The sequence below is a fragment of the Salmo trutta genome, chromosome 19, assembly GCF_901001165.1.
Source record: "Salmo trutta chromosome 19, fSalTru1.1, whole genome shotgun sequence".
NCBI classification, from domain to species: Eukaryota; Metazoa; Chordata; class Actinopteri; order Salmoniformes; family Salmonidae; genus Salmo; species Salmo trutta.
Window position 1 is genome coordinate 28171632 of NC_042975.1, and position 16899 is coordinate 28188530.

A 16899-nucleotide genomic window follows, 5' to 3' on the forward strand; every position below is an offset into this window, starting at 1 on the left:
CTTTAGCTTGCAAAAACAATACAGTGAATTATACAGTAAAGTCTGCAAAAACACTACAGTAAATACTATAGTATTTAACCATAGTATATCATAGTATTTTTTCATGTGGGTAATCTCTACATTAAAATGGATACTTTGCGATTTTGGCAATGAATCTACTTTCCCAGAGTCAGATGAACTTGTGGATACAATTTTTACGTCTCTGCGTGCAGTTTGAAGGAAGTCGCTAACTAGCGTCAGCGCAATTGCTAATTAGCATTAGTGCAATGACTGGAAGTCTATGGTGACTGCTAGCAAGCTAAAAACAACCTCCAACTTCATACTAGATGCAGAGACATAAAAGTGGTATCCATGAGTTCATCTGACTCTGGGGAAGTAGATAAAGGGATTTAAGTGAAACCAAATATTCAGAAATATCCTAAATGCACCATAGAAGAACTTGCATGAAGTGCAGTTTTTACTTCCTGATTGAAGAAAGTTGAGCGTCAGCTGAAGTGCTGTACCACTGTACTCCAGTGGAGCACCAAGAGTGGAATTGAACAATACACCACTACAGACTCAAGACTACTTCACCCGCATGTTTTCTACCACCACCATTCCCACAATTCAGCACAGCACGGCAAAATTGACAGCGATGAGATGTAGGCCTAGAAGCCAGCTTGGCCCCGTAGAACTAGCTGCTGTAGCTTGAAAGCACAGCAAAAAAAGTAAAATAATAATAATTGTTCATGGCCTCGGGGTGACAGTATATATTTTTGAAGATTTGGGAACAATCAATGTGTCTATTGTATGTATGGAAGGCCACAATAGGAGCTGGAGTCATAACCCAAAAGGCCCTTGGCCAGGAGCCTCAGCCTAGTGATATGCATCTCAACCTAATCTCCTGCCTTATGGAGATAAATCACAATAATGAGGAAATCATATGATTTCCTTTAACCTTAATATTTTTTTTTCTTTCTTTGTTCACCACCACCTCCCAACCTACTGTTTGACCCTGACCAATGGAGGAAAGTAGCCTATTTTCAGAAATTGGGCTCAAATCCATACAATTGTTCTACTCTTATGAACAAAATAGGTAAGAACTAGGAAGAGGAGCCACAATCCCACTGTTTGCCCCTAGTTTGACACAGTGAGATTTTGCAATGAGTCAATAGTGTCAACCTGGTGATGTAACAATGCCCCAAACTGGGTGTAGGCTAAATACTGTAACGACAGCCTTGAAAACAGCCATCTCATCCTAAAGTTTGGGCTTTGAGCTTCCACTTATATTTAATTGTGTTACTTTAATTTAGACTGCATTAGTTTCATACAAAACACAATCTCTTAGAACTGCTGCAGAACAAACACTGAAATATGCAACACTTTTTTTCTACCATCTACATATTGTAAGACATTTCAATTATCGTTAGTGAGATCTCACAGCAAAACTGTGTGCGTTCTGTGTCTACTTTGTGTTCAAAACCAGTGACCTATAAACATTTGCCACCATTTTCTTTTTGAACGGCAGAGTGAATTAAAACAAACATGCGAGTCAGCTTCCTCTTTCTGCCCAGGCCACAGCTTCCTCTGTGGTAAAATTGAAACACGGTTACATTATGTCTGCCTCTGCTTCATGGCTGAAGTCAATGATAAAATGCACTTAGCATTTACAGGTTAAACAGGATTCACTTCATAATTATCCATCTGAAAGAGCGATGGATGAGAGGGATTTATATACCCTCTCTGTGCCGCTTTAGAGAAGCTGCCGACAATGCCTCTAAACTATCGGAAAAGAGAAAAACTAAAGTTACCACAGCAGCCTATCTTCATCATTCACGTGTTCCACAGGATACAATGCAAGCCCCATGATTACAAAATACTGTGCAATTAGCTGATCTGCGTTGGTGTGACTCCATGTTCAACAACTCCTGACTACCACCAGCAGCACCAGCCACAAATATAAGATTGTCAATCGCCATAAACACAACGCCAATATACTGTATGTTTCTTTGTGCACAAAATAGCCAATAACTACTGTACTTCCTAACAAAATAATGGGATTATTGAATAATGACTCCTGATTAGATAATAGGATAACTGACGCATATTATACAGGCCTGCATTCCAACTGTACTAAATTATACATACAGTATGCTTCTTGTCTTGAGTGGATGAGGTGGGGATTTCCTCCACCATTGAAAGCTCTGTATGGCCAAGTGCCATCAGACTACTTCATAACATAACACAGTCCGTCATCACCAACCCCAACTTGACTTCTGTCAGACCCAGTGTCTGGGCGGCAGGTAGCCTAGCGGTTAAGGGTCAAGCTGGAAAAATCTGCCATCCTGCACCTGGGCAAGGCAGTTAACTCCCAACAACTACTGCTCCCTGGGCACTGATGACATTGATTAAGGCAGCCCCCTCACCTCTCTGATTCAGAGAGGAAACATTTTGGGTTGAATGCAGTCAGTTGTGTACCTGACTAAGCGTCCCCCTTCCCAGATCTACAGTTGACAAACTTCAATCTCAGCCTCTAGTTATTGTTTTGTGGGACTTTTCCACCTCTTACAGTGCCTTCAGAAAGTATTCATACCCCTTGACCCCTTGGAATATTTGTATTCTGTACAGACTTTTTACTCTGTCAATTAGGTTAATATTGTGGAGTAACTACAATGATGTTGATCCATCCTCAGTTTTCTCCTATCATAGCCATTAAACTATGTCAAATCAAATCAAATGTACACATCAGCTGATATCTCAAAGTGCTGTACAGAAACCCAGCCTAAAACCCCAAACAGCAAGCAATGCAGGTGTAGAAGCACAGTGGCTAGGAAAAACTCCCTAGAAATGCCAAAACCTAGGAAGAAACCTAGAGAGGAACCAGGCTATGAGGGGTGGCCAGTCCTCTTCTGGCTGTGCCGGGTGGAGATTATAACAGCACATGGCCTAGATGTTCAAATGTTCATCAATGACCAGCATTGTCAAATAACAATAATCATAGTAGTTGTCGAGGGTGCAACAAGTCAGTAACACAAGAGTAAGTGTCAGTTGGCTTTTTCATAGCCAATCTTTGAGAGCATGTAACTGTTTTAAAGTCACTATTGGCCTCATGGTTTGCTTCCTCTCTATCAACTGAGTTAGGAAGGACGCCTGTATCTTTGTAGTGACTGGGTGTATTGATACACCATCCAAAGTGTAATTAAGAACTTCACCATGCTCAAAGGGATATTCAATTCTTTCTTTTTTACCCATCTACTAATAGTGATCATTGCTTGCCAATCATTTTCAAGTTTTGCTATAGATTTTCAAGCAGATTTAAGTCAAAACTGTAACTCGGCCACTTGGGAACATTAACTGTCTTCTTGGTAAGCAACTCCAGTGTACAGTTGGCCTTGTTTTAGGCCGTGTTTTAGGTTATTGTACTGCTGAAAGGTGAATTCATCTCACAGTGTCTGGTGGAAAGCAGACTGAACCAGGTTTTCTTCTAGGATTTTGCCTGTGCTAAGCTCCATTTTTGTTAATTTTGTAACCTGAAAACTCCCCAGTCCTTAATGATTAGAAGCATACCCATAACATGATCCGGCCACCACTGTTCTTAAAAATATGGAGACTCAGTAATGGTACTCAGTAATGTGTTGTATTGGATTTTTCCCAAAGACAACACCTTTTATTCAGGACAAAAATGTAATTGCTTTGCCACATTTTTTTGCAGTATTACTTTAGTGCCTTGTTGCAAACAAGATGCATGTTTTGGAATCATTTTTTTAATGTACAGGCTTCCTTCTTTTCACTCTGTCAACTAGGTTAGTATTGTGGAGTAACTACAATGTTGTTGATCCATCCTTAATATTCTCCTATCACAGCCATTCAACTCTGTAACTGTCTTTAAGTCACCATTGGTCTTATGATAAAATCCCTGAGTGGTTTCCTTCCTCTCCGGCAACTGAGTTATGAAGGACGCCTGTATCTTTGTAGTGACTGGATGTATCCAAAGTGTAATCAATAATTTCACCATGCTCAAAGGGATATTCACTGTCTGCTTTTTTTCCTTCTTTTTTTAACCTATATACCAATAGGGGCCCTTCTATGCGAGGCATTGGTAAACCTCTGTGGTCTTTGTGGTTGAATCTGTGTTTTAAATTCACTGCTCGACTGAGGGACCTTACAATTATCTGTATGTGTGGGGTACAGAGATGAAGTAGTCATTCAAAAATCATGCTAAACACTATTATTGCACACAGAGTCCATGCAACTTATAATGTGAGTTGTTTTTACTCCTGAATTTATCTAGGCTTGCAGTAACAATCCATTTTAAATTCAGGCTATAACACAACAAAATGTGAAAAAGTCAATGGGTGTGAATACTTTCTGAAGGCACTGTATTTGAGTGTGGAGTGCAGCTTTTCCCTCTTGTGTTTGGGACTTTTACTATGAATTTACACTGAACAAAAATATAAACACAACATGTAAAGTGTTGATCCCATGTTTCATGAGCTGAAATAAAAGATCCCAGAAATTTTCCAAACACTAAAAAAAGTTGTGCACCAATTTCTTAACATCCCTGTTAGCGAGCATTTCTCCATTGCCAATATAATCCATCCACCTGACAGGTGTGGCAAGAAGCTGATTAAACAGCACGGTCATTACACAGGTGCACCTTGTGCTTGGGACAATAAAATAATAAAAAGGCCACTCTAAAATGTTCAGTGTTGTCACACAACACAATGCAACAGATGTCTCAAGTTGAGGGAGCGTGCAATTTTGTATTTGTATTTATTAGGGGTCCCCATTAGCTGCTGCCAAAGCATAAAACATCACACATAAAACAAAAGATAAAACAGTACATCATTTAAAATCAAATCTTATTTGTCACATGCACAGAATACAACAGCTGTATACCTAACAGTGAAATGCTTACTTACAAGCCCTTAACCAACAATGCTTTAAGAAGTTAAGAAAATAAATAAAAATAGATAAGTAAAAACTAGAAAATAAAAGTAACAAATAAGTAAGCAGCAGCAGTAAAATAACAAGCGAGGCTATATACAGGGGGTACCAGTACAGAGCCAATGTGCAGGGGCACCGGTTAGTCGAGGTAATTGAGGTAATATGTACATGTAGGTAGAGTTAAAGTGACTATACATAGATTATAAACAGAGTAGCAGCAGCGTAAAAGAGGGGTCTGGGTAGCCCTTTGATTAGCTGTTCAGGAGTCTTATGGGTTGGGGGTAGAAGCTGTTAAGGACATCGACTTGGCGCTCCGGCACCGCTTGCCGTGTGGTAGCAGAGAGAACAGTCTATGACTAGGGTGGCTGGAGTCTTTGACAATTTTTAGGGTTTTCCTCTGACACCGCCTGATATAGAGGTCCTGGATGGAGGCTGAGCAGTTGCCATACCAGGCAGTGATGCAACCAGTCAGGATGGTCTCGATGGTGCAGCTGTATAACCTTTTGAGGATCTGAGGACACATGCCAAATCAATTCAGTCTCCTGAGGGGGAATAGGTTTTGTCGTGCCCTCTTCACGACTGTCTTAGTGTGTTCGGAACATGATAGTTTGTTGGTGATGTGGACACTAACGAACTTGAAGCTCTCAACCTGTTCCACTACAGCCCTGTCGCTGACAATGAGGGCGTGCTCGGTCCTCCTTTTCCTGTAGTCCACAATCATCTCCTTTGTCTTGATCACGTTGAGGGAGAGGTTGTTGTCCTGGCACCACATGACCAGGTCTCTGACCTCCTCCCTATAGGCTGTCTCATTGTTTTCGGTGATCAGGCTTACCACTGTTGTGTCATCGGCAAACTTGATGGTGTTGGAGTCGTGCCTGGCCATGCAGTCATGAGTGAACAGGGAGTACAGGAGGGGACTGAGCACGCACCCCTGTGTTAAGGATCAGTGTGGCGGATGTATTGTTCCCTACCCTTACCACCTGGGGGCGGCCCGTCAGGAAGTCCACATCTATAATGCAAAATAATACAAAAGGGCCTGTAGGACCTGCCTTGTTGATAGTGTTGTTAAGAAGGCAGAGCAGTGCTTTACTATGGACATACTTCTCCCCATCTTAACTACTGTTAAATCAATATGTTTTGACCATGACCGTTTACAATCCAGGGTTACTCCAAACAGTTTAGTCACCTCAACTTGCTCAATTGCCACATTCATTACAAGATTTAGTTGAGGTTTAGTGAATTATTTGTCCCAAATACCAATGCGTTTAGTTATTGAAACATTTAGGACTAACTTATTCCTTGCCACCCATTCTGAAACTAACTGCAGGTCTTTGTTAAGTGTTGCAGTCACTTCAGTTGCATGCTGACTGCAGGAATGTCCACCAGAGCTGTTGCATTTCTTTACCATAAGCCGCCTCCAACATCTTTTTAGAGAACTTGGCAGTATGTCCAAGAGGCCTCAACCGCAGACCACATGTATGGTGTTGTTTGGGCGAGTGGTTTGCTGATGTCAACGCTGTGAACAGTGAGTCCCATGGTGGCGGCAGGGTTATGGTATGGGCAGGCATAAACTACGGACAAGGAACAAAATTGCATTTTATCGATGGCAATTTGTATGCACAGAGATACCGTGACGAGATCCTGAGGCCCATTGGCGTGCCTTTCATTCGCCGCTATCACCTCTTGTTTTAGAATAATGCACAGCCCCATGTCGCAAGGATTTGTACACAATTTCTAGAAGCTGAAAATGTCCCAGTTCGTCCATGGCCTGCACACTCACCAGACATGTCACCCACTGAGCAAGTTTGGGATGCTCTCGATTGGTGTGTATGACAGCGTGTTCCAGTTCCCGCCAATATCCAGCAACTTCGCACAGCCATTGAAGAGTGGGACAACATTCCACATGTCACAATCAACAGCCTGATCAACTCTATGCGAAGGAGATGTGTTGGCTGCATGAGGCAAATGGTGGTCACACCAGATACTGACCGGTTTTCTGATCCATGCCCCTACCTTTTTTAAGATGCATATCTGTATTCCCAGTCATGTGAAATCCATAGATTAGGGCCTAATGAATTGATTTCAATTGACTGATTTCCTTATATGAACTGTAACTCAGTAAAATCGTTGCATGTTGCGTTTATATTTTTGTTCAGTATATCTATCAATGGGCTAGCAAGTAGAGGAGAGGAAGCGTACCTGTAGTTTGCCGGAGCTCCTCACACAGGCTGATGTGGGGAAACTGAAGCATCTGTTTCCATTTCTTGCTTTTTCCTTTTCTGTTTCCACCACCTCCTGCAAAAGAACAGTGGTTGATTAATCAAACAAAGGAAAAATATAACACATGGGAAAACACTAAGTAGCCTTGAGCGGCCCATAAAAATACATACAGCCCCTAAAAACAAACAAAAAGTGCATTTGTAGATTCGTCAAGATAAAGCAGAGGGTCAGGGTCATTAATATAATGGCTGTCCTGGAGTGTGTGTCAAGAAGACAGAGAGGTTATTAATTTGTAGACATAGAAAAAGCAATGTTACTGTATTTTAGTCTACCTCTTTAATTGAAATCAAATTGTATTGGTCGTGTACACATATTATACAGATGTGATCGTGGGTTTAGAGAAATGCTTCTGTTCCTAGCTCCAACAATGCAGTAACATCTAACAATACACGCAAATCCAAAGAATTTAAAGAAAGGAACTAAGAAATATAGAAATATTAGAACGAGCAATGTCAGAGTCCAGAATATAAATATATATGTATATGATGGTGTGCATAGACATTATGGACAATATATTAATATAAAAGGTGTGTACTGCAGTAGTTATAGGATGAGCCTTGACTAGAATATAGTATATACATACGAAGTGTATAAAACAGTATGTAAACATTATTAAAGTGACCAGTGTTCAATGATTATGTACATAGGGCAGCAGTCACTAAGGTGCAGGGTTGAGTAACCGGGTGGTAGCCGGCTTGTAACAGTAACTAAAGTTCAGGGCAGGGTACTGAGCGGAGGCTGGCTAGTGGTGACTATTTAACAGTCTGATGGCCTGGAGATAGACGCTGTTTTTCAGTGTCTCGGTTCCAGCTTTGATACACCTATACTGTCTCCGCTTTCTAGATGGCAGCGGGATGAACAGGCTGTGGCTTGGGTGGCTGAGGTCTTTGATTATCTTTTTGGCCTTCCTGTGACACTGTGTGCTGTAGATGTCCTGGAGGGTTTGTGAGGGCCTTAGAGGCCAAGCCTCCTGAGTTTGAAGAGGCACTCTTGTGCCTTTTTCACCACACTTTCCGTGTGGATGGACCATTTCAGGTTGTCAGTGATGTGCACGCCGAAGCATTTGAAGATTTTCACCTTCTCCACTGCGTGTGGATGGGGGCGTGCTGTTTCGTCGTTGTTGGTAATCAGGCCTACCATTGTTGTGTCATCTGCAAACTTGATTACTGAGTTGGAGACGTGTGTGGCAACACAGTATTGGGTGAACAGGGAGTAGAGGAGGGGGCTGAGCACGCACCCTTGGGCCTCAGGATCTCATCATGGTATTTCTGTGCATTCAAATTGCCACCGATAAAATTCAATTGTGTTTGTTGTCTATACAGTGAGGGAAAAAAGTATTTGATCCCCTGCTGATTTTGTATGTTTGCCCACTGACAAAGAAATGATCAGTCTAGAATTTTAATGGTAGGTTTATATGAACAGTGAGAGACAGAATAACAACAAAAAAATCCAGAAAAACGCATGTCAAAAATGTTATAAAATGATTTGTATTTTAATGAGGGAAATAAGTATTTGACCCCTCTGCAAAACATGACTTAGTACTTGGTGGCAAAACCCTTGTTGGCAATCACAGAGGTAAGACATTTCTTGTAGTTGGCCACCAGGTTTGCACACATCTCAGGAGGGATTTTGTCCCACTCCTCTTTGCAGATCTTCTCCAAGTCAATAAGGTTTCGAGGCTGACGTTTGACAACTCGAACCTTCAGCTCCCTCCACAGATTTTCTATGGGATTAAGGTCTGGAGACTGGCTAGGCCACTCCAGGACCTTAATGTGCTTCTTCTTGAGCTACTCCTTTGTTGCCTTGGCCGTGTGTTTTGGGTCATTGTAATGCTGGAATACCCATCCACGACCCATTTTCAATGCCCTGGCTGAGGGAAGGAGGTTCTCATCCAAGATTTGACGGTACATGGCCCGTCCATCGTCCCTTTGATGGGGTGAAGTTGTCCTGTCCCCTTAGCAGAAAAACACCCCCAAAGCATAATGTCTCCACCTCCATGTTTGACGGTGGGGATGGTGTTCTTGGGGTCATAGGCAGCATTCCTCCTCCTCCAAACACGGTGAGTTGAGTTGATGCAAAAGAGCTCCATTTTGGTCTCATCTGACCACAACACTTTCACCCAGTTGTCCTCTGAATGATTCAGATGTTTATTGGCAAACTTCAGACGGGCATGTATATGTGCTTTCTTGAGCAGGGGGACCTTGCGGGCACTGCAGGATTTCAGTCCTTCACAGCGTAGTGTGTTACCAATTGTTTTCTTGTTGACTATGGTCCCAGCTGCCTTGAGATCATTGACAAGATCCTCCCGTGTAGTTCTGAGCTGATTCCTCACCGTTCTCATGATCATTGCAACTCCATGAGATGAGATCTTGCATGGAGCCCCAGGCCGAGGGAGATTGACAGTTCTTTTGTGTTTCCTCCATTTGCAAATAATCGCACCAACTGTTGTCACCTTCTCACCAAGCTGCTTGGCGATGGTCTTGTAGCCCATTCCAGCCTTGAGTAGGTCAACAATCTTGTCCCTGACATCCATGGAGAGCTCTTTGGTCTTGGCCATGGTGGAGAATTTGGAATCTGATTGATTGATTGCTTCTGTGGACAGGTGTCTTTTATACAGGTAACAAGCTGAGATTAGGAGCACTCCCTTTAAGAGTGTGCTCCTAATCGCAGCTCATTACCTGTATAAAAGACACCTGGGAGCCAGAAATCTTTCTGATTGAGAGGGGGTCAAATACTTATTTCCCTCATTAAAATGCTAATCAATTTATAACATTTTTGACATGCGTTTTTCTAGATTTTTTGTTGTTATTCTGTCTCTCACTGTTCAAATAAACCTACCATTAACATTATAGACTGATCATTTCTTTGTCAGTGGGCAAACGTACAAAATCAGCAGAGGATCAAATACTTTTTTCCCCTCACTGTACACTCACTGTACACACTGTACACTCTGTAGTGCCTTGCGGTCGGAGGTCGAGCAATTGCCGTACTAGGCAGTGACGCAACCAGTCAGGATGCTCTCGATGATGCAGCTGTAGAACCTTTTGAGGATCTCAGGACACATGCCAAATCTTTTTATTTTCCTGAGGTGGAATAGGCTTAGTGGTGCCCTCTTCACAACTGTCTTGGTGTGTTTGGACCATTCTAGTTTGTTGGTGATGTGGACACCAAGGAACTTGAAGCTCTCAACCTGCTCCACTACAGCCCCGTCGATGAGAATGGGGGTGTGCTCGGCCCTCCTTTTCCTGTAGTCCACAATCATCTCCTTAGTCTTGGTTATGTTGAGAGACAGGTGGTTATTCTGACCTCCATATAGGCTGTCTCGTTGTTGTGTCTGTTGTGACTGTTGTGTCGTCTGCAAACTTAATGATGGTGTTGGAGTCGTGCCTGGCCATGCAGTTGTGGGTGAACAGGGAGTACAGCAGGGGACTGAGCACGCACCCCTGGGGGGCTCCAGTGTTGAGGATCAGTGTGGCAGATGTGATGCTACCTACCCTCACCACCTTGGGGCAGCCCGTCAGGAAGTCCAGGATCCAGTTGCAGAGGGAGGTGTTCAGTCCCAGGATCCTTAGCTTAGTGATGAGCTTTGAGGGTACTATGGTGTTGAACGCTGAGCTGTAGTCAATGAATAGCATTCTCACATAAGTGTTCCTTTTGTCCAGGTGGGAAAGGGCAGTGTGGAGTGCAGTAGAGATTGCATCATCTGTGGATCTGTTTGGGCGGTATGCAAATTGGAGTGGGTCTAGGGTTTCTGGGATAATGCTGTTGATGTGAGCCATTACCAGCCTTTCAAAGCACTACATGGCTACGGACATGAGTGCTACGGGTCTGTAGTCATTTAGGCAGATTGCCTTTGTGTTCTTGGTCACAAGAACTATGGTGGTCTGCTTGTTTACAAATATGCACAGACCCCCCCCCCCCCCGTCTTACCGGAGTGTGTTGTTCTATCTTGCCGGTGCAGCGTATATACAGCTATCTGAATATCCATGTTGTCATTTAGCCACGATTCTTTGAAACATAGGATATTACAGTTTTTGATGTCCCGTTGGTAGGATATTCGTGATTGTACCTCGTCTAATTTATTGTCCAATGATTGCATGTTGGCGAGTAATATTGACGGTAACGGCAGCTTTCCCACTCGCCTTCTGCGGGTCCTCATGAGGCATCCCGCTCTGTGTCCCCTGTACCTGCGTTTCTTCCTCTTGCAAATAACGGGGATGTTGGCCCTGTCGGGTGTTTGGAGAATGTCCTGTGCCTCCTGCTTGTTGAAGAAAAAAATCTTTGTCTAATCCGAGGTGAGTGATCGCTGTCCTGATATCCAGAAGCTCTTTTTTTGCCGTAAGATACGTTTGCAGAAACATTAAGTACAAAATAAGTTACAAATAACACAAAAAAAACACATAATAGCACAATTGGTTGGGCACCCGTAAAACTGCTGCCATTTCTTCCGTCGCCATTTTAATAATAGTGGCCATCGAAGGGGAGCATTTGCCCACTGAAGTCAGTTATGACGCCGAAATGCAGTCAGGTCAAGACCCTGGTGAGGAAAATGAGCATGCAGATGAACTTCCCTGAGATGGTTTATGACAGTGTAAACCCACAGTTTCATCAGCTGTCCGGGTGGCTGGTCTCAGACGATCCCGCAGGTGAAGAAGCCGATGTGGAGGTCCTGGGCTGGCATGGTTACACGTGGTCTGCGGTTGTGAGGGCAGTTGGACGTACTGCCAAATTCTCTAAAATAACATTGGAGGCGGCATATGGTAGCAAAATGAACATTCAATTCTCTGGCAACAGCTCTGGTGGACATTCCTGCAGTAAGCATGCCAATTGCACACTCCCTCAAAACTTGAGACATCTGTGGCATTGTGTTGTGTGAAAAAACTGTACATTTTAAAGTGGCCTTTTATTGTCCCCAGCACAAGGTCCATCTGTGTAATGATCATGCGGTTTAATCAGCATCTTCATATGCCATACCTGTCAGATGGATGGATTATCTTGGTGAAGGAGAAATTCTCACTAACAGTGATATAAACAAATTTGTGCACAACATCTTAGAGAAATAAGCTTTTTGTGTGTATGGAACATTTCTGGGATCTTTTATTTCAGCTCATGAAACATGGGGCCAACACCTTACATGTTGCATTTATATTTTTGTTCAGTATAGTTAACAAACAAATTGGCTAGCAGAATAGGCCTAGGCCTGCTACCTACGCTGTAAAGTTGCCCATCTTGGTTGAGTGGTGAAACCAACTCTATAAGTGGCATGTGCATGAACTGGATGCCATGCCCAGTAACATTTGCTATTCAAATAGTGGTTGGAAGTGAACATATTGACAGTATGTCTGGCTAACAATGTTTTATCACAATGGGAAGTGGACAAGATGCAAATGAGACGCTGAGCACATTGTTTATGCCTGGCAAAGAGATGTACAAGTATGACAAATGACCAATGAGATATATATATATATCATATATCTCTCATTGGTCATTTGTCATACTTGTACATAGAACTTGTACTAGAAAACTAACTTGTGTTGAAGCCCCTGTGCCTCAATCTTGACAATTCCACACTATTGTAAAAAATACTTTGGAAGCTATAGAACATAATTTATTAATGTCTAGATTTGTTTTTGCCACATGTATTCCATTACAAACACCTTTAATGCATACTATTAAATTATATTATGTGAGCTAAACATACAAATAAAAAATATATATAAAAACATATTCCTGAAAGTATAATTTTACTAATGTTACTGTCCCTAATACAACAAGAAAATAATTAAATACATATAATTTTGTCTTTGAAACATCGAATTCCATTCATTCCTATGGAGGACTGCTTCTACTGGGGAGTACCAATATGACCGACACGTGGCTTAAAAGCCTCTCAAATGACAAATATATAGCATCAGCAATCCAGGGTTTATATACTGTACATCACTGCAAATGACATCACTAACTTAGTATTGTTCGATGGAGACATACTCACTGGTGTTGAAAGAATGAGATTACATCCTGCATTAGTGCAAATGCAAAGATAGACAAACCATATGGAAATAATAGCGCAAATCAGAGAAAGAGACAGCCTCTTATTCTTTCACTCTGCCACTGTTTTCCATCTTGAACTGTTGTTTGTGAGAGAAAGTATTAATGCATTATTACTATTTGATAATAACAGAATTACAGTGTTATTACCACCACCAACAAGTGTGGAAACAAATTAGAGGTGCTTCTACTAGAACACCGCATTGGGTTGAAGCAGATATAATAATACTGATTTGCAGTAATAAGTAGACTATTATTCTGTGGATTTGATCGTACCACTTCACCTGGCTACCGAGTAGGGTTTGGTCTCTCAGAGATATTATTTGATCATTTACAATTAATTGGTTCCTTTTTCACATTTTCCTGCAAAACACACCCTCTTTTGTGCCTGATAAATGTAATAAGACTGGCACTCTGAAGAGATTTTAAGTTGAACTTAGGGTTGACATGTCCTACATCCAAATATAATAACACTTCACAGTGGTATTTAATGTGGATTTCAATGGCAAACAATGTGACCAGAGAGAGGCGACGCGAAAACAGAAGTCTGTGAATTGTCTATGGCAGATTCAATACTTCTCCTCTATCAAACAGAGGCACTACACTGAGACTAGATAGAGAGTACAGTATTGATCCTAGCAGAGATGACAATACCATTTTGAACACTGTGTTTTGCTGTAGGCTACCTCTGACATACAGTACAATTGTTTTGGTTAGTTTTCCATTACAACGCATTTCACAAATAAACATCTGATTGGTTGATTGGAAATATACATATTTACAGATCAGTATGATGTTATTTGATGATGATACCGATGTTGCCTCTGGGAAAAATAAAAGTTGTTCTAAACTATTCTCTTTTACTGTATATATCCAAAATATGCCATGTGACTGATATGGCCAGAGAGGGGTTCATCAGACTGGGGTCAACCACCCTGTGAATGGAATGAGTCTGTAAACAGCTTGGAGGAAAAACATTCCTGAGTATTAAAACAAGACCTTTGTTCATTGTGTTAGCACTAATTGATTTAGTATGAAAGAGATATAACAAATAGATAGATCAAATGTCTTACTTTTGTCCCACATGATAGGCAACTTTTACTGTCGTTAGTTCATTACTGTCATTGCTTCCAATGTATCTGATAGTAGGACCACTATCAGATAATCTGTGACTGGGGGATAAAATTATATATACCGTGTTGCCATTTGTGTTTCAGATGGATACATTATAGGTCTACAGCAATTAGAAAACAATATCTCCGGCTTGTTACATTATCTGCAACAGCTAGATACACCAGCTAGAGTCTATAGCGCTGCTTACTCAGTGATCATCTTTATGTCGTTATTTCACAACTTGACATAGGCCTAATATTGACACCCTACCAACACCACTACAATCCGCTAACATGGAGCGCACTGACATACGCTCATTGCCAACTAAAGGTCCACAAATGAATGTCTACTGGCGTTAATTTTGTCTGTGTGTAGCTAGCTCTTCATTGCAAATTGAATGCGGAATTCTGTTCAATATGCTGTTTCAACAACGACAGAATGATGCTGTAGTATAGAAAGCCGTAAAATCTAATGTCACGCAATTTGATTGACAGTCGCATCTTTTCTGTAGCCTACCAATGTCCAAGGTTAAGCTCGGGTAAATATTATGTATTTAGAGAGCATATGGGATGTTAATATAGTTATCTTAACGCTTCAGAGGCTTTGCAAATAATAAAGAGGTGCAGCAATCATTCAGCTCCTATCTCTATGGCCTGCGCTTCCTGGGGGAAGCCCCAGGTTCTGAGCTAGTTCTGGCGGTGAAGAGAGAGAATATATATATCATTCATCAGACGCTTTTATCCAAACACGACTTACAATAAAACCTGCTGTCGTTTATGTACGGGTGGTGACAGGAATCGAACCCACTACCCTGATGTTGCAAGCGTCATGCTCTATCAACTGAGCTACGAAGGAGCTGTCAAGCTTGTCATCCGTCCCTGCGCTCCGACATCTCTTACCTTCTCTTGCTTTCAACAGGACGGTGTTGGCCACGATATTCTCGAGCTCCATGTTTTCCTGGGTTGCAGGCACCACAGGCCCAATCTCGTCGCCGGGTTGGCAGTAGTATGTCCTCCCCCCCCCCCCCCCCCCCCAAGGCAGAATATTTTAACCCTGATGTCTCTCCGTACCGTCGTTCGCTCCCGCTCTCCGCCCCGATGGTTGAGCTGCGTCGATTCTAACCCCACCCGCACGTCAACTATTGAGGTATTCTGACATCGCAGGATAGTTTTAGTTTTGTCTTCATCATAACCACGCCCCTTTAACACAAATATGGATCAGCATTAATATTCACATTCAATTAGTTATTCAAAATGATGACCTAATTTGGCTCTGTTCACGTAAAAGAGCCGGTATATTTGGTTCCCAAACGGTTCGTCGTTCAAAATGCTTAAAAATCTCCAATGTAAAGACCAAAATGTAGACTGCCATTATGACCGATCGTGAAATCCGCGTTCAAATACATTTTTACCAGGCCAAATTATTAGATGGCCTGCAAAACAAATATGGTTATTTTTTTACGCAATGAAAAAAAATCAGCGTGGACCAGATTGACGTGCTCTCCCCACTTTTTATTTGTACTGCAGTGACGATTCATATGAGGCATTATACGGGTCTATAGCCCGATTGTAAAATGTAATATTAAACTAACAACTGATAACTCAATGTCGCAGTGGAGCGACTATTGGAAGACTCGAACTGCTGAAGCAACGATAACCGGAAGTGACGACTGCTAAGGGGAGTGGTCGATTGTAAATGCAAACTTCATTTCAAAGTTCTTTGGGAGATTCTTGTGGAGTTCAACTTCATCTGGAAAAATCGTACACATTATATTAGGAAATCTGTTATTATGAACTCATATGAATATGGTGATCAAATTTTTTTTTATTTCCTACTTTGAATAATACTTTTAAGATAAATTGGGCTAAACTTTTTTTGAAGAATCCAACTTCAATTTGGAATTTCCTCCCTTATTATATCTTCTCCCGTTTTGGGGGCCTCAATTTTATGTTACTCTGTAACTATAACATTGATAAGATTCCTGCAAAATTATCTGCTTTTCATAGACAAGTATTCATAGCGTGGTCGTTAATATATAAACATAATTTTTCCCCGCATAGGTATTTCATTTGGAACAATAAGGACATTTTGTATAGAAACAAGTCTTTATTTTTTAAGAACTGGTTGAATAATCATATCCTGCTGGTGAGTCAACTTTTTCATGTAGAAGGACTGTTACTCAATTATGAGGATTTTTTTTATCTCGTTACAATATCACTGTAACACCTAGAGAGTTCGCCATAGGCTTTGATGCTATTCCTTCTGGAACTCTCATGTTATTTAGAGGTGTAGCCAGACCTTACCTTCTTGACCTACCCTCGCTTGATCCAGTTGACTCTCCAATAGGGAAAATATGTTTATCTTTGGTCCCTCAGAACAACAGATCTATATGTGCTTTATTTCAAAGGGATATTGTATCCATTCCTTATGTCACAAGTTACTGGAATACATGGGTCACTAAATCTGTTGGGAAAAAGTCTGGTTATTACCACACAAATACTTGCTTGTTAACAAGGTCAAAGAGGTCTCTTT

At 41.6% G+C, this 16899-nt stretch overlaps 1 protein-coding gene across 1 annotated transcript in view; it reads right to left on the reverse strand.

Moving 5' to 3' along the window:
• Positions 1-16032, reverse strand: part of LOC115154290 (G protein-coupled receptor kinase 6-like) — a 52120-nt gene extending 36088 nt beyond the window's left edge. Inside the window, exons 1-2 of the mRNA XM_029700364.1 lie at positions 15267-16032; positions 7126-7221 (exon numbers count right to left, since the gene is read on the reverse strand). Of these exons, the coding sequence (XP_029556224.1) occupies positions 7126-7221; positions 15267-15318 (148 nt within the window). The 5' untranslated portion in view covers positions 15319-16032. The remainder of the gene's footprint in view (positions 1-7125; positions 7222-15266) is intronic.
• Between the last annotated feature and the right edge of the window lie 867 nt (positions 16033-16899).